Source organism: Drosophila albomicans, chromosome 2L (genome assembly GCF_009650485.2).
Source record: "Drosophila albomicans strain 15112-1751.03 chromosome 2L, ASM965048v2, whole genome shotgun sequence".
Taxonomy (NCBI): Eukaryota; Metazoa; Arthropoda; class Insecta; order Diptera; family Drosophilidae; genus Drosophila; species Drosophila albomicans.
This window is the reverse complement of record NC_047628.2, coordinates 24,599,581-24,616,937: the sequence shown is the minus strand read 5'-3', so window position 1 is coordinate 24,616,937 and position 17,357 is coordinate 24,599,581. Positions and strand designations below refer to the sequence as shown.

The following is a 17,357-nucleotide window of genomic DNA, read 5'->3' as shown; positions in this document are numbered from 1 at the left end:
TGACGTCAAATTGGAAACGTGAAACTAGCTATGATTTGTTTTTTTTTTTATATTTGTTGAACCAGTTTTATATACAAAACTTTATTTATAGTTGTTGCTTATCGGTTCAATTGGTGTCGTAAAATGAACAAACCCCTTTGCTGAAGCCAAAGCAAGTGGCATTTTGCAGTTGTTAATCAATGCAATTAATGCACGATTTAATTGTAATTGATGCACTGCAACTCGAAGAGAATTCAACTGCGACAAGATAAAAGATATGTACATATAAAAGTTGTGCACTTTGCGTCAGTCACTTGAAATAGACCTCAATACAAATATTTAATGATAAAAACAAATATAATTGGGCAAAGAGAGTCGCTTATCACAATTAAAGCTAACCGTGTGTGTTCCGCAAGTGATAAGCTCGAGCAACTTAAACATCGTAGATACAGATACAGTCAAGGGAGACAGATACATTTAGTCAGATAAGCAGATTGTGATGAAGTCTACGAATGTGTGTGTGCGTGTGTGTGTGACAATTGGGACAATAAAATAAATAATTATTAAGGGCAATCGTAAAAACTAAACCTAACCGCTCCACACCAAATCAAACTGCAACGAAGTGGACTAAAAAAACAAATAAACTGATAAGACGCAGTCGCAGTTGTCTTCGGCTGATAACAAACACAGCCAAGTGGGCTGCTGCAACAAATCTAGGAAACAATATTATTTGTTGGGTTATCAGTAGTAGTAAGACTACTGCTATAAGTCAGTGTAATGATAGTCGCAACTAGTTTGCTAAATTGCATTTAAAGCCAGCGATAAATACTTGTAATTGTTAATTGCCTGATAAAACAAAACTGTGGCAAATGCACTTTAAATACTTTACAAAATGTATATAAATAATTTTAATATTATTATCATTGTTGTTGCTATTTCTGTTGCTGTAGTCGCTTCTATTGTTATAATTGTTAATCAGTTTTGTAAACAGTTAACGCTGCTAACGAGACACACACGAAATTTTTTGTGGAGCTTCGACACGCAAAAAAGCGTCCGAGTCTATCGCATTATTTTTAGCATAAATTGAGCTAATTTATAAATCAAATACGAGTACAACAAGTAAGCGTGTGTGTGTGTGTGTGCACCGAACAATGACTAATTTCATAAACAAATTGAGTGTGCATGCCAGCTAATTATGACAGTGAATTAAATGTCAATTGCAGAAGTCCAAAAGCTGAGATCTTTGAAAAGTCAAGCACTGCATTGCCGTAAATACTCTGTAAATACTGTTGATGGGGTATATGCATTCTATGGAGTAGTAGTCTAGCTTACTTGATTTACAGCAGGGTATACTCAAGGTCAACCACCTGCCTTCAACTGTGTTTTTGTTTTACATACTTGACTTTGCGAATGCAATTTCTGCAGCGTCATTGCGGTGGTAACGCCCCCTCCTCGGCGAAAAACAACTGCTGTGGTTGGCTCTCCAAACCGAAAATCGCCTCGAACTGAACACACAACGTTCATCAACCGCAACCGCAACGGCAGCCGAGAGCGACCTCAGTGTAACCAAACTGCAGTGCAAATTGCCATTTGAAATTGTGAAATTGTGTAATTAAATTAGTCACACAAGGGAGGAGAAAGGGGCGATCAAAAGCTTGGGCTTGAGCTGAGCTCGTTGCTGTGTGTGGGATGGATGAGTGCGACGCTAAGGTTAGCCAGCTCTGTTATTAAGCTCTAGATACTTAATTGCCGTGCCAAATGCAATTCGATAGCGTTCTATGCTGTGAGCTGTAAACTGTGAGCTGCAAGCGTGTTCTGAGCACGCTGCCAACAACTGTCATATTAAATGCCCCAATATTACGTGAGTTGACTGAAAACCAGCCAGAAAGTAAACAAGAAATGGCTAACAGACAGATACCCTAAAAGCCAAGTTATTGGATTATACTACAATTAATACTATATTATATTTCATTATTTACTACATATGGTAATATATACCATATACTATATTTCATAGATCAATACCCTAGAAGAAAAGAAATCGGATAATAGTAAATTTAATACTATATTTCAGTATAATCTGCATATAGTATACATTATATACTAAAGATATTATACTATATTTTATAGATCTACGCGCTTAATGTTCTACGAATGAAAGCTTTATTCATTCCATGTTTTATTTCATAATATACTGTATGTAGTATATATTATATACTAAATATACTGTATTTCATAGATCTGAGTATTTTACGTATGAATACATTTCTTTATTTTATTGTATATGTATATATGTATATGTATGTAGCATGCATATACTAAATATATTATATTTCATATATCAATTACCTAGACGACAAAAGTTCGGATTATACTGCATTTAGTACAATAATATATAATATCATTATATACTACATATGGTATATATTATATACTATATTTCATAGATCTATGAGCCTAATATTCTACGAATAAATAAAAATTTGCCATGTTTTATTTTATAATATACTTTATATAGTATATATTATATACTAAATATACTGTATTTCATTGATCTATGAGTTTTTTTACGTATGAATACATTCTTTTATTTTATTGTATATATAACTATATACTAAATATACTATATTAAATATATCAATAACCTAAACGACAAGAGTTCCGATTATACTACATTTAATACTATATTTTATTACATTATATACTTAAAGTATTATATACTTTCATAGATCAATACCCTAAAAGAAAATAAATCGGATTCTAGTAAATTTAATATTATATTTCATTATATTCTGCATTTAATATATATTATATACTAAATATACTATATTTCATAGATCTATGCGCTTAATGTTCAACGAATGAATAAAGCTTTTCCATATTTTATTTCATAATATACTGTATATAGTATATATTATATACTGTTTTTCTTAGATCTGAGTATTTTACGTATGAATACATTCTTTCATTTTATTCTATACATACAATGTATGTAGTATGAATATACTAAATATATTATATTTCATATATCAATAACCTAGATGACAAGAGTTCGAAGTATACTACATTTATGTGTGCCATATGCCATATATAGTATATATTATATACTAAATATACTTACTATATATTATAGATCAGTGTGTTGAATATTTGCAAAATGAATAAAGTTTTTCAATAGCCGTCTGCCAATAGAGCCAAAATTCTAATTAATTTTGAATATTATTTGAAAGAATATATCATACATGTTCGATAACAATCGTCGAATAGCGCACAGAAAATAAAATTTATTTACGCTGCAGAAAGCTACACATTAAATAATATTTATGGAGAGAAGCTGTCACTACTGTATATAATTTTCTTTATAAATAATTGCAAGTTTAATTGAAAAATGAAATACTTCTACAATTGTTTTTTATTTATTCTGTTGATTGCAGAGGAGGAAGCTTATCTGTGTCTGGCCGGACTCGTGGGCAGCAAGGAGAAGACATTCATCAATCAAACCAAACTGCAGCATGAGGTCACCTGGAAGACAGTGATGCAAATAGCCAAAAAACATGCAGTAAGTTCGAAGCATGAGTAAATGAATTGTAAAATAAGTAATTACTATTATTAACTTGCAGAAAAGCGCCGTTGCGTATTTCCAACGCATCTGTCCGGGACAGAAACTGGAGCGCGTTTTCATGGATTGGTGCTGGTGGATATTGGCTGGGTTGCCATTTCAGCATTTGGTGCGAATCATGGATTGCTATTTTCACGAGGGCATCAAGGTGCTATATCGTGTCGCGCTGGTCATACTCAATCTCTTCCACAAGGAATGCCAGTCGAACAACGAATGGAGTCCGGATAATATTAAAAACGACATTGGCAATGCGCTCATCAAGTTCTGCAAAAAGATACCAGTATCGCCGGCGAAGCTGCTCCATGCCGCTTTTAGTATTAGGGGACTGAGGTAATTTACCATATTTATACTTTATACATCTATAGATACTCATTTGCATTTGCACTTTTGCAGTACCCAGTATATTTCTAGAATATTTATCAAGACTGAAATGCTATTAAAAAGCCGATCCGTGCTTAATAGCGGTTCGAAGCAATTAATCAAATCGCGTTCAAGTGATAATCTGCCCACTAGTCAGTCGCAGGTCAACATCCAAATGATGTCACACACATTGACCATACGTGAGGTAGGTGTATAACGTTGAGCTCTCCCCTATATATAGATCCACATATGTCCTCCCAATCCACCCAACAAAACAAAAAAGAAAACAAAAAGTACTAAGGGAAGGAAAACCACACAAACAAAGCTAGGCAAAAATTGTCATCTTTACACACAACAACAAACTAAATACATACAACTACATACATATCTAACAGTCTTTAAGGGTCTTTGGAACTGCGCCGTACACAGTTTGTTTTTCCGTCTTTAGTTTAGGTTTGAAGTACAAAACATGAATATGGTTATTTTTTATCCAACACAGCACAGCACACTAAGCAACTTAATAACTCTTACTCATTTAATAGTATCTCTCTTTGTCTCTTACTTAACTAATTCAAACTCTTGAAAACACTTCTATTGATTTATTGTTTTTGTGTTCTTTCAACAACTTGCACAACAACTACAACTACATCAACAACAACAACAACCACAACTACAACAACCACAAATCAACAACTTTTATGAATCAAAAAATTGAAAAACAAAACTAGAAGCTGCACTCCGAGAGCTGTCGCAATTTGGTATGGGGCTATAAAATTATTGCATATTACGTATATACATTATATATATACAATATATATGTATTCTTTATGATATGATTGATAATGCTGACTGATGTTCGAACTCTGCTTGTTTTGTTTTTCATAATTAATTACCAAAACATAGAAAAAAAAAACTCGGCTCAAGAGTCAAACTTTCTATCAGATCCTATTCAAGGGACATAAAACTAATATGCTTATGTTGTTTTTCTGTTTACAATTCGACTCATTTTCCTCTTTAAGCTTCAACTTCTGAAGCATTTTGTGTTGTGCTTCAACTAATTTGTGTTTTTAATTGCCAAAGTTCTTTTTTCAAGAATGTTTAGAAAATACAAACTAACTAGATGAATTTGTTGTTGAGTTTCTTGTTTCGTTTATCTGCTGCATACAACAACTACAACTACAACACAAACAACAATAATAACAATAACAACAACAACAACAACACTTGAAAACGCTGCTTAACCATTTCCGTTGTTAAATACGCAAATTTTTGCATTTGAGTTTTGATTTTTCGTTATCTACATTTTGATTTTACATATTTTATTTTTTGCACTCCAAGGCCACAAAACTAAACAAAACCGAAAACATAATCAACAATAAACAAAAATACAGCCACAACCAAAAATCTTAAACCCAACTTAACGCAAATATTTTTCCATATTTATAAATATTAACCATATCAAAATATCTATATAAAAACTGTTATTTCTATTTTTCTTGTATTTTGCGCTGCCTTGGCAAACTATGAATGAAAAAAACAAAAAAAAAATGAAACAAAATATAAAAAATATAATGAAAAATCCCTAACAAAACATAAATAACATAAATGACAAAAAACGAAAAAATGCGTGCGCTTTATCAACATGAAATATCATATTCTGAAACGTTTTCAACTGACATTATCATACGCATACAATCTGAACTACCTATTGTACATACTATATATCTGCTATATATATAATGTGTAGGGCGAAAAGTCGCCCGGTCATAGAGCAATCGCCATGGGCGTCTATCCCATACACAATCTCAAAAGTCAAGTCTGTAAGAACGAAGATGTAAGTGCAGAGAGCGAAAGCAGCCGCAACTCAGAAACCGCCAATTTGATTTGATAAAAAATAAAAATGTTTTGCTACAAATAGTTTCGATTTTCTTTTGTAATATCGCTAAAGTATAGAATTTTCATGGTCAAGCCGTGGAATATAATGCTTTTAAATTGCACCACCCACTCAATACCACCCACTCAATGTCTCTTTGTCTCTCACCCACACAACCCCTCTCTCTCTCTCACTCTCTGTCTCTATATTATAGATTTGCCTTTATTAAAGAAAAGAACACAGCTCTTATCGAGTTACAATTTGAACCTCGACCCACTTTTTGCATGCTCGTGTGTGCAATAAACAAATATTGTTGGCATTTTATTCTAGCATTTTATACTCTATGATTTTCGCTAGTTCAGTTCCAATTTTATTTATTTACTGTTTTGAAATAATTATCATTTATTTTTAATCGTACAAGTTTAGAGTTGCAGTTGCAGTTTAAGCAGCAGTTGCCCCCTTCCAAAAGAAAACTCCCAATTATCCTTAACCAAATCTCTTTTATCTATCTATCCATCTATGTCAAACAAAATACAATTCCATTGGATCATTCAAATCGAATCGCATCTAATTTTGACATTGCTATATATCATCTCTTTTCATAGCATTTTGGTTTACCGGGCACAACGAATTTCATTAAAACCTGGACGGATAGACAATTTGTAAGCATATCTATTACGAGCCACACTTCAAATCTCTCTTTGAATGAACCATCCAAGAACAAAAAAAAAAAAAATACTCTTCCCCCCCATCCATAAAGTAAAAGCAGTTACATTTTGTGCCGTTCTATTAGAAAACTTACTCTTAACAGTTCTCCCCCATCCATAGCGCTCTATATACCACTCTCTCTTTCTCCCTCCATCCAAATTTATTCTACCTCACTCTCTCACACTATGTAAATGTCTGTTTGTGCGTGTGTGTGTGCGTCCCATGTATTGGTAAAGTAAACTTCAAATAGACGAATAGTAATCACCATTCATAAGTATGATTCATGCCATTTTACAGTTTGGCAGCCCAAACAGTTTGATAGTCAATTCATACAGTTTCACATGAACTGCGTAGCTTCAATTCATGCGCCTCTGCTGCTGCTGGCCAAAAATAATAAGCAAAAAGCAATAGAAAAATTGAAATCAAAAATAATAATAGCGAATTATATTTGTTTTGTATTTTTTGTACTTGAAGTAGTTTTCGACTTGAGCGTTATTTAAATGAAATTATGATCTAATTGTTTTGATTAATTCTTGTATTAACCTGGCATTTTAGTTTGCTTGGCCTTTTAGTTTATGCTCTAATCCCCGTTCCACCTTTCTATCTCACACATAATCTATTTAATGCTCTGTAACAACCTCCCTTCCCCCGCCCACAACACTTTATTATGTTTTCCATGTGTGTTTATATCATTTACATAAATATAGTAATATATATATATTTTTTTTACCCGTTTTATATATTGGCTAACGCTACCTTATACGTTTTTTTCCGTAATAGTTACTCGTAGTTAATTTTTTGCCTAATTTTTCTGTGGTTGTCGAAAGAGAGCTTTACTAATTTACAACAATTCCAATTTTTGTGTTCCCCCCACTACTCCTCTACTACTCACAGCTATTCACGCTGTGGTCATGGCTCCCCGTTCGTATCACCATGTACCAGCCGGTGCTGCTCTACACCACCGAGGAGCACGGCTGCTCCCTGACGACCTTCTACGTGCGCGTCGAGCAGCACGAACCCACACTGCTCATGATCAAAACGTGCAATAATGAAGTGAGTATTTCGATATTGCATTTAACCAAATATGTTACATATTTTGCATTCCTAATGAATGGCATTCTTTCGTATCAGGTATTTGGCGCCTATTGCTCTTCACGTTGGTTCGAGCGCAATGTCAAGGATGACAAGGGCCAGAGACAGGCCTACTTTGGCACCGGCGAAACCTTTTTATTCTCCCTCTATCCCGAGCGTGCCAAATACCCCTGGGTGGGTATTGAGGGCGATCGCGATCTGGGACACAGCTCCGAACTCTTTATGGCAGCTGACTCCAAAATGATAACAATTGGCGGCGGGTAAGTGAAAGTTTAGAAAAAAATATATATTTGAATTCAAGGTAGAGAACTATCGATAGTGGGCGCATTCGATATTAAACGATAGTCAATTTTGACCCATCGATAGTGCCATCGATAGTGCAACCTATAATTTAAAATATGAAAAATATTAAAAAAACACAATATACATAATGATGTGAAACAACCAGTAATCAATGTGTATTGCCTTTGCAGTGAGGGCCAAGCTATTTGGATGGACGAGAACATTCGCTTCGGCAAGACGGACAGCTGCAAAACATTCAACAATCCGCCGCTGTGTCCGTCGGGTGACTTTGAGATACGCGTACTGGAGGTTTACGGCTTTGTGGGCATCTAAGTTCGTGCGAGCCCAACACAAACAACTCAAATTGAAACCAAATTGCCCGCCGATGTTCAAAAGTGCTCAGCAAACCTGCTCTTCTCTCACAATCCTCCCCGCACCCACATCCACACACACCTTAAACTAAATACACACACATTTAACCAGAATGCGGAACGCGTGTATTTCCGGCCATAACGGAAACAGTAGTAGCAGAAGCAGAAACAGAAGATAAAAGATGAAATGTTGACAGATTATGGCAGAAAATGGAATAAAAATGATGTAAACATTTACAATGAAGAAAAAAAGAAAAGAATTAATTTATAAATATGTATCTAAAAACTACAAGCACAAAGGCAGCCGTTGTCTTTGTTGTTGTCAATGTCATTGTCGTGTTAATGTTAAATGTTTAAACTTTAAACCAAGCAAAAAACAAATTATATATATATATATTATATGGAAATACTCTGTGAGTTCATGTTTCAAAACACAACAAAGCTTTGAAATTATACAAACAATAGTTGTTATGCTAACGACGTATATATATTATGAAAACAAAAAACCTATATATTATAACTCTATTTACATAAATGTATACACACTCTATATATATATACATCTATATACATCTGTGTAAATCTAAATGTAAATCGTGAAACTATTTCTACTTTACGAGTTGAAAAGGCAGGCAACAGACAAACAAAACAAAAGAGAAAAAATGAAAACAAAACAAAATCTATTCCTTAAAAACGAAACGAAACAAGAGAAACATAATTTAACGCGAAAATTAAGTTTGTAAATTTGCAACTTTGTCTGTACATTTTGATTATTATGATAATGGTTATTATTACTATTAATATGTTTATGTTTACTTGTGTATTTGTATTTGTATTTTTATTTTATTTTTTCTGCTTCTGTAAACCAAATTTACTGACTTGACTGAATTTGTTATAAATGTTATTAATATTATTATTACATATGTGTATAAAACTTTTATTTTGTAAATTGCAACGGAAATCTTTATTTTCTTGTTAGGTTTAGTAACCACACACACACACACACAAAACACACACATACACATGCAAAAACTATGCCGCAACTTGATTTAAATGCTAAAAAGAACTTGATTGATTGTTAGCTACCCCAAACGTGCAGTGCAGTGTAATAGTTACGTACATCCATATAAACAAAATCCCAATCGCAATCAAATCAACTATTATAAACCAAACACATTGAAGCTATTTGGGCGTGCAAAAAATGCAAATCGAAAAACAAAAAAACTGCAATTCAGTTCAGATAAGGCAGATATAATGGGGGTCGGTGGGGAATGTTGTGCACACACATGTCATATTGATCTCATTTATGCTCCATATCCAAAGCTAAAGCTTAAGCTTAAATAGCTGCAACAAATTCAAATGATTATTTAAGATTCATTCCATTAACGCATTGCTCAACGCTCAATTTTTGTACTCAATTCAATGAACAATTTTCAATCCCTTCTCATTTTGTGTGTTTTTTCCCAAAAACAAAAATTCTTTTTAATTTTTCTAGTCAAGAAAAACGAAAATTCAACATGTCGTGCACAATGTTAAAGAAAAAAAAAGGAGTCTTTGGCACGCCCATTTAGCGACTGCTCTTTGCACTACTCAAGCGAATTGTTACAATCTGATAGTTTAACACAACGAATACAGAATAAATATTTACTATATAGAAATTACAATTACAACATAGAATTATAAATTATGCCAAAAAAAAAACAAAAAAAGGAAAAAGAGAAGAGTGTATCTTAAACTGAATGCAATTTGTGGCTGCATCTGCCTCAAGAGACTCAAAAACGAAAATTCTATGCGCTACTCAATTTTAGTTCACATGAAGCGCATAGCAATTGCTTTCTAAACACACATTTTGGAGCTGGTACTCCACATGCAAAAGGATTTCCCTACACACACACACACACTCACATTTATAACACTTTTCCGAGGCATGTTGCAGTTGTAATGTTGAAGGCACAGTTTAAGATATGTGGCAGCATCATATATAAACAAGAAAATATTTATATTAATACATAATTTTAGTTATTTTTTTGTATATTAAACTCTCTGTGTTGTTAATCAAATGTGTATGTAAGCAGCATTAAAAACAAAACAAAAAAACAAAATATTAATCGCTATAATAGACGATATAATAGCCTAGTTGAAAAGTTTGATCAACACAAAAATATGACAAAACGATATGAAAGATTTATAAATATATATATATACTATATTTGTTACTTGTTTCTGCGCTGTTGATAAAAGTTTTACTTTACTTGGTTGACTATATTCATATTGTTGATAATCTTTGTGTTTGTGAGCGAAGAAGAAGAAAAAGATATATGTAGATGATGAGACTTGCTCATTTGATCAGTATTTGGCAGACAAACAAACAAACAAGCAAGCAAGCAAGCACATAAAAGAGAAAAGAAAGAGAGAGAAAAAAAACAATCAACTAATTCATTATCTTTTGTATATACAATTGTTTACACTGTTTGTTCTTCTATGTGTAGTTGTTGTTAGGTTTCGATTTTCGTACAATAACCAACCATTATATGGTACATCTAGTGATGCATCATTGATGATAACAACAATATATATAAATACTATTATTAATACTGATATATACAAAAAATAAATATACTATATACATACGTACATACATATTTATGAACTATGCGATGCGATGCGATGTTTGCTATTTGAATTAAAGAACGTGTTGTTTACTTTTATGATTATTATTATTATTTGTATTTTATTTAATGACACATACACTCACACACACACATACAGAAACAAGAAGAATATAATTGAATATGCCCCAATTCTATATTATAAATATATATAATAATATATGTATGTTAAATCATTTTAGTGGATGTATAAAAACAAAAAACAACTAAATCAAATAAACTGAAAAATGTTGAAAAAAAAAACTATTAAGTATTCATCAAATTGTATCGTTAATTGAGTAAATTGCCGAGTAGCAACAACAGCATTACGCTGACAATGGATCGCTTTATAATTGCGGCATTGTTGCACAGATCTGTGTGGCAGAATTGACAGCCCAGAAAACTCAGATGCGGCATCACTGGATCCGGTTGTTCGTCACAGACGGAGAAATCTCCAAATGTGCAGGAACGACGCACGAAAAGCGGATTATCGGGCACTGTAAACAACAGTCGAAAAATGTGTAAGTTACACCTTTGTGGATGTGTAAACGCATTTGTAACTTACGATCCCGATAGTATTTGATCAGACAAGCGGTGTCCGGCTTTTGTATATAGATTTCGCGTATTTCCTGAGGCAATTCAACGGCATCGCAATCGGTTTTGGCAATATCTTCAGCTTGAAATTCACTGCCGCAATTCAAATCGTTTTCGGAATCGCATTCATAGCATTTAACGGCCAAACCTGCCAATGACGACATCTGCATAAATATGTGTGTCAACAATGTGCGTTGTCGACGAGAACTCAACTCACCTGTGGCAGCAAATTGGACGAGCAACAGGCCCAAAGCCAACACCGTGCCTCGCATCATGTTGAATGCCACCGTTTGTTCGACTGTGCTGAGAGATCGAGAGATCGTGGTGGCCAGGTACGTTACGTGTATGGCAAACAGATGATGAATGGATGGATGGAAGAGAGCATTCGCTTATATTTTTTTTGGCTTTTGGCTTTTGTTATTTGCTTTTGGCCTGTTGATCGTTCAGTCACATGGACAGCCGAACCTGCCGGACGAGCTGCACACGCGAGACTGAGCCAAGCAAATTTCGCATACTCAATGAAATGAATTTGTTTTTTTTTTTTTTTTTTTGTTTTTCGTTGCTTGTATGTAGTTCGTTGTTTCGTTGTTCGTGTTGTCTGTTGTTTTCCATATAACACATTTGGTTTTCATTTGGCTGAGCGCGTCCACATACGAGAGTGTACGAAATTGAAATGGAATGAGCGGCATTTTGATAGCCGAAAATAAATGTCCGTTGACATGAAACATGAAATGGGTGAAAAATCACAGTCCATTGTGTGTGCGGAGGCGTCGTCGTCGTCGTCATCATCGTCGCGCCCTTGTTCATTCCTCTGTCATCGCGCCTGCGTCCAGTGTTTGCGGATAAGTAAATAAACAAATTTCGTGCTACATTAATATGGTATAGTTTTTATTAGCTGACATCAATTTGTGTGTTTGCCCATGGCCATTTTCATTACAAACACCAGCTACAACTAATGCCTAATACTAAACACGTTAATCATACGTCTAGTTGTACATCAGCGTGCATACACCAACTGCAGCGCTGCCGCAATGAGGACTCCAAGTGCAGGCAGCTTCCATGTCTCCATCGTCGCCATTCGAATTGCAGCATTGCAAAAGTTTTCATTGTTGCACACGTGACAACTGGCGTTTTGGACTGCGGTCAGTGTGGGATCCAGTTTGCAGCCAATATCCGTCTCGTTGACCTCGCCAAAATAACAGCCGCGCACAAATTTGCTGACGCCATTTTCTGTGAGTGTGTTGTGTGGTTGCCAAACAAACAACAAACAAATAAGACAATGTTAGAGCATACTTTTGGGCTGGATCGATAAATGCTAAAAGCCTTAGTGACTTGGCGGCATGTTTATGGTACAATTGAGAGTAAACTAAACGATGAACTGGGGATTGAATTGCGTAAATATTCCTAACTATTTGAGCGGAACTTGAGTCGGTATATTAAACAAACTTTTCTTTGAATATTCAGTGTAGCAGAGCCTAGAATATTAGAACTCTTTTAGTTACTTTTAAAGATAAACAGTTGATGCAATCCATCATTAAAAGTTGGGATTGTCATAAGTAAATATTCCCAACTATTTGAGCTGCATTTGAGATGGTTTAACATTTAACTTTTCTTTGAATATTAAATGCAAAAGAGTCTAGAATATTAGATCTATTTTAGTTGCATTTAAAGGTAAACAATTGAGGCAAAGTTGATACAAAGTTGTGATTGAAGTAAGTCATTATTCCTAACTATTTGAGCTGCATTTGAGATGGTTTAACATTTAACTTCTCCTTTGAATATTCAATGCAAAGGACCCCAAAATATCAGAACTATTTTAGTTGCATTTAAAGACAAATAATTGATACTATACATTAAAAAAAAGTAGGGATTGACGAAAGTAATTATTCCTAATTATTTGAGCTGTATTTGAGATGGTTTAACATTTAACTTCTCCTATGAATATTCAATGCAAAAGAATATACAGTGGCGAGCAAAATTGAGTGCATGTTCAGAACTCAGACTTTCGTCACCCACAAAATCATAACCACACAAGATAATCCAAAAATTTTTTTTGTTTTATTTTGATTATTTAATTCTTAATAAATTTTAAGCAAAAACAATCATGAAAGAGATAAATTCGAGGAGATTTACAGTAAAAACGAAAAAAACCCGCATAAACTCAATTTTGCACGTTTCTAGAAGTTTTAATTATTAATATAATATTAATATTTTGTCCAAAGACCTTTATTTGTGATAACTTCCTGTACACGGTCAGGCATGCTCTCTACCAAATTTTCAATAATATCTTTGGGAATACGTCTCCATTCAGCTTCAACACGCTCCCAGAGGTTGCCCATATTTGATGGAGCTGCTTCGTATTGCCCGAGCCGTCTTTTCACGATTGACCAAAGATTTTCAATCGGATTGAGGTCGGGACTTTGTGCTGGCCATTCCATTAATTTAAAAGGTTGCTTTTCAATCCATCCCTTAACAATTTTGGCCGTGTGCTTCGGATCCCCATCTTGTTGAAAAACAATTTCCCTTTCGGGATAAGCACATTTCTCAATAAAATTGGGAAGATTGGTCTGTAAGACTTGTAGGTAGTCCTCCTTCCGCATAATACCTTCTATTAACTGTAGAGGGCCAACATGCCACCACGTGAAGCATCCCCAAACCATAATACTTCCACCACCATGTTTTACAGTTTGTTTTACATGGTGTCTTTGGATACGATCTCCGGGTCTACGCCAGCAATATTGCTTTCCGTCGGACTGAAAACGGTTAAATTTGGACTCGTCAGACCAGATAACACGTTTCCAATCATCTACAGTCCAATTTTTGTGTGCCCTTGCAAATTTCAATCGCGCTTTAACATTTTTAACGGATAATGCAGGTTTGTTTTTTTTCACACTTGCAATATACCCAATGTCTCGCAGCGCTCTTCTAGCTGTCCATTCGCTAACACTCTTGTTGATAGCCAAGGAAGCACCCTTTGGTGTTAGAAGCTTGTTCTTCCTCATTTCCGACATCATCAGTCGAGCATCTGACTCCTTCAATAATTTTTTGCGACCTGCGACTTGCGCTTTGGGAGTCACATTCCGCCTCTTTTGAACAGCGATTACCGCCGATTGGCTTATACCGAGCCTCTTCGAAATTACACGCGATGTACAACCATTCTCGGTCAGGCTAACTACATTATTTTCGATATCTTCAGATAATTTTCGCATTTTTATGCTAGCAAATTTTCAACAATTTATTTATAATTGCAAGCTAGTCTGAGGCACATTTAATCTGTGCTACGAACATCAAGAATAATAGAAAATCAAAAATAACGGTGAATCTTTCCGATTTGTGCTGATAAGAAGAGTAAGAAAGCGAAAATAGGCGAAAAAGTGCCTACGTGCAAAATTGAGTTTATGCGGGTTTTTTTCGTTTTTACTGTAATTCTCCTCGAATTTATCTCTTTTATGATTGTTTTTGCTTAAAATTTATTAAGAATTAAATAATCAAAATAAAACAAAAAAATTTTTTGGATTATCTTGTGTGGTTATGATTTTGTGGGTGACGAAAGTCTGAGTTCTGAACATACACTCAATTTTGCTCGCCACTGTATCTAGAATATCAGAACTATTTTAGTTACACTTAAAGATAAACAGTTGATGCACTACATAAACAAAAAGATGGAGTTTTGCTTTAGGAAAATATTCCTAAGTAGATGAGCTAATAAAACTCTTAACTTTTTAACATGACTTGGAAAAGTATCTCTAACTATTTCAGCTGCATTTGGGATGATATAACAAACAACCTTTTCTTTGAATATTTAATGTAAAAGAGCCTAGAATATTATAACTATTTTAGTTGCATTTATAGATAAGCAGTTGATGCTATACATTAAAATAAAGTAGGGATTCACTTAAGTAAATATTCTCAACTATTTGCGCATTATTTGAGTTAGTATGGTAATGAACTGTTCCCATTGATTATTCAATGCCAAAGAGTCAAGAATATATGAACTATTAAAGATTACGTTTATATAGAAAAAGTGAATGCAATATATGAGAAAGAAGACTACAATGAAATATAAATTCTAGCTGAAATATACAAATTTGTGTCTCGTAGCCCACATAAATATTCTGAAAAGATTCTTCTACTATTTGAAAATCCATAAATGTTTATTTTAAATGCAAAGTGCTCATCGCAGACGCATGTCTAAATTTGTCGCACAACTCGGACAACATCTTCCATCTCTTGAATTACAAAATACACTGAATCTTTTATTAACTATAAATTTAACACAATTTAATTCCCGACATAAATACCTATGTGGGGCAGGGCACCTTTGGCGTATACTTAATGAGGTCATCGCGAAAAGCACTCGTTACAATCGTTGAATAAATATTGGTAAACGGTGGCAAACTTACCGCGGAAAACACGCTTGAGGCATGCCGTCGCATTCTTGTTGGACAGCTCGTTCTCCAGAAAACGGGGCGGGGCTATGAAGGCGCAATCGTATTTGAAATGATTCTCAATACGAAAATTCTCACCGCAACTCGCCTCGTAGACGGACTCGCATGAATAGCATCTGATGGCGTAAGCTATTGGCATTGAAATATATATATATATATATATATATATGTAGGTATATTCGTGAGATTTATGGCTTAAGGTCTCCACATAGATGTGGGCTTGGGGTTGGCAGTAAGGGGACAAAAAATGGCAACGAACCTGTGGCCAGCAGAGTGACGAGCGCGCCAAACCAAAGTAAATACTGCATTTCAGTTGATGTTTTCTTTAGTTGTGTATTGCGGAGAAATCAAAGCAATTCAAATCGAATACTGAACACCAAGCAACAAACAGCAATAAAATCAAAACAGCACAGCACAGCACAGCAAACCAAACCACTTGCCACACTATTTATACATAAATAGAATTTAATGGAAATATACGCGTTTTTCTCGTTTTTTGTTTCTTTTTGTTTTCAATTTAATTGACGCATTGGTCTTTTGGTTGGTTTATGGAAAATTCTCACATGGATTTTGCTTAGCAATGCGTTCTTTGTATTTTTAACTTGTTCACTCAGCACTCGACGGAATCAAAAGTGCTTTTGCATATGTTTCCTGGGCATGTAGAATCAGTTGTGTATATGTTTCTATAAATTACTCGTACTTTGACATATTTTCATATAATATTTAAATTTCTATTTTTCTATATATTGTTATCTCTAACGTGACACGTTACGGAACTGTTAACACACAACTGTCCTATGACATTATTTTTCTATAGTAGTTTATTTTCCCCGCTAAAGATATTTGTGTTGCTCGTGTTGCAGTACTATGTATGTTGTTGTTGTTGTTGTTGTCGATGATATTTTCCGGTGAGTACGAGTGTATTTCTGTTTACAAAATACAACAACAAAAGTGAAAAGAAAAGTACACGCCTCAGCTACGTCTGTCAGACGACGGCCACGTTCGAAATTATACTGAAAAATGCCGCAACGTTTCCAAATTCCACATTGACGAGTCTCTCTTTCTCTTTTTAGTACTCGTAGTTCCTGCAGTCTTCTACGATATTGTATTCTGTGTGTGTTTTTCTGGCCAACTCTCGCAGACACCTATCGAAATCGTCTTATTTTAATGAATTTTCCTCTGGCGCTCGTCACGCACACCACAGTAAAATCACATCAACTTATATTCTAGATAGAATTTATAGCTCACACATATGGAAGGAGATAGCAGACGCCGGCACAAAGGCTTTGGCACTCTTTGCCCACTTTTAATAACAGCAAAGAGAGCTAACAAAGTTTCTAAAGAGCACAACTAACTCGAAAAACATACATGCTGGTGTATGTG

At 34.5% G+C, this 17,357-nt stretch overlaps 3 protein-coding genes across 17 annotated transcripts in view; 1 reads left to right on the top strand and 2 right to left on the bottom strand.

The window, feature by feature from the left end:
* LOC117565911 (GTPase-activating protein skywalker) overlaps positions 1 to 8,930 on the top strand; it is a 55,681-nt gene extending 46,751 nt beyond the window's left edge. For 4 of the 14 annotated variants that reach the window (XM_034245267.2, XM_034245266.2, XM_052001973.1 and 1 more), the window contains 8 exons: positions 3,414 to 3,538; positions 3,600 to 3,928; positions 3,992 to 4,163; positions 4,687 to 4,716; positions 5,706 to 5,792; positions 7,434 to 7,592; positions 7,671 to 7,891; positions 8,105 to 8,930. In XM_034245267.2, coding sequence (XP_034101158.1) covers positions 3,414 to 3,538; positions 3,600 to 3,928; positions 3,992 to 4,163; positions 4,687 to 4,716; positions 5,706 to 5,792; positions 7,434 to 7,592; positions 7,671 to 7,891; positions 8,105 to 8,246 — 1,265 coding nt within the window. In that variant the 3' untranslated portion in view covers positions 8,247 to 8,930. Of the gene's footprint in view, positions 1 to 3,413; positions 3,539 to 3,599; positions 3,929 to 3,991; positions 4,164 to 4,686; positions 4,717 to 5,705; positions 5,793 to 6,436; positions 6,494 to 7,433; positions 7,593 to 7,670; positions 7,892 to 8,104 lie in introns of all 14 variants that reach the window. The other 10 variants (XM_034245270.2, XM_034245265.2, XM_034245273.2 and 7 more) reach the window with 6 other exon arrangements.
* Positions 8,931 to 10,805: 1,875 nt separating this feature from the next.
* LOC117565162 (uncharacterized) lies at positions 10,806 to 11,875 on the bottom strand. 2 transcript variants are annotated; one of them, XM_034244146.2, is made up of 3 exons: positions 11,744 to 11,875; positions 11,498 to 11,674; positions 10,806 to 11,429 (listed from the first exon to the last, which is right to left on the bottom strand). In XM_034244146.2, exons 1-3 carry the CDS (start codon positions 11,799 to 11,801, stop codon positions 11,224 to 11,226), a joined length of 441 nt encoding a protein of 146 aa, XP_034100037.1. In that variant the 5' UTR covers positions 11,802 to 11,875; the 3' UTR covers positions 10,806 to 11,223. The 2 variants fall into 2 exon arrangements, with proteins under 2 accessions (XP_034100037.1, XP_051857946.1); XM_052001986.1 differs by having other exon boundaries at positions 11,498 to 11,690; positions 11,744 to 11,822.
* A 56-nt stretch (positions 11,876 to 11,931) lies between these two features.
* LOC117565161 (uncharacterized) lies at positions 11,932 to 17,331 on the bottom strand. Its single transcript, XM_034244145.2, has 3 exons — positions 16,234 to 17,331; positions 15,930 to 16,103; positions 11,932 to 12,756 (listed from the first exon to the last, which is right to left on the bottom strand). The coding sequence occupies exons 1-3, from the start codon at positions 16,280 to 16,282 to the stop codon at positions 12,524 to 12,526; spliced, it is 456 nt and encodes a 151-aa protein (XP_034100036.1). The 5' UTR covers positions 16,283 to 17,331; the 3' UTR covers positions 11,932 to 12,523.
* Between the last annotated feature and the right edge of the window lie 26 nt (positions 17,332 to 17,357).

What these genes read in the sequence shown, in the direction of transcription:
- LOC117565162 (XM_034244146.2), bottom strand. Translation starts at nt 11,801, where the DNA reads ATGATGCGAGGCACGGTGTTGGCTTTGGGCCTGTTGCTCGTCCAATTT. An exon ending in CGTCCAATTTGCTGCCACAG is followed by an intron (nt 11,675 to 11,743) that starts GTGAGTTGAGTT and finishes CGTCATTGGCAG; the next exon opens with GTTTGGCCGTTAAATGCTAT. An exon ending in GATCAAATACTATCGGGATC is followed by an intron (nt 11,430 to 11,497) that starts GTAAGTTACAAA and finishes TGTTGTTTACAG; the next exon opens with TGCCCGATAATCCGCTTTTC.
- LOC117565161 (XM_034244145.2), bottom strand. Translation starts at nt 16,282, where the DNA reads ATGCAGTATTTACTTTGGTTTGGCGCGCTCGTCACTCTGCTGGCCACA. An exon ending in CGTCACTCTGCTGGCCACAG is followed by an intron (nt 16,104 to 16,233) that starts GTTCGTTGCCAT and finishes CAATGCCAATAG; the next exon opens with CTTACGCCATCAGATGCTAT. An exon ending in CCTCAAGCGTGTTTTCCGCG is followed by an intron (nt 12,757 to 15,929) that starts GTAAGTTTGCCA and finishes ACACACTCACAG; the next exon opens with AAAATGGCGTCAGCAAATTT.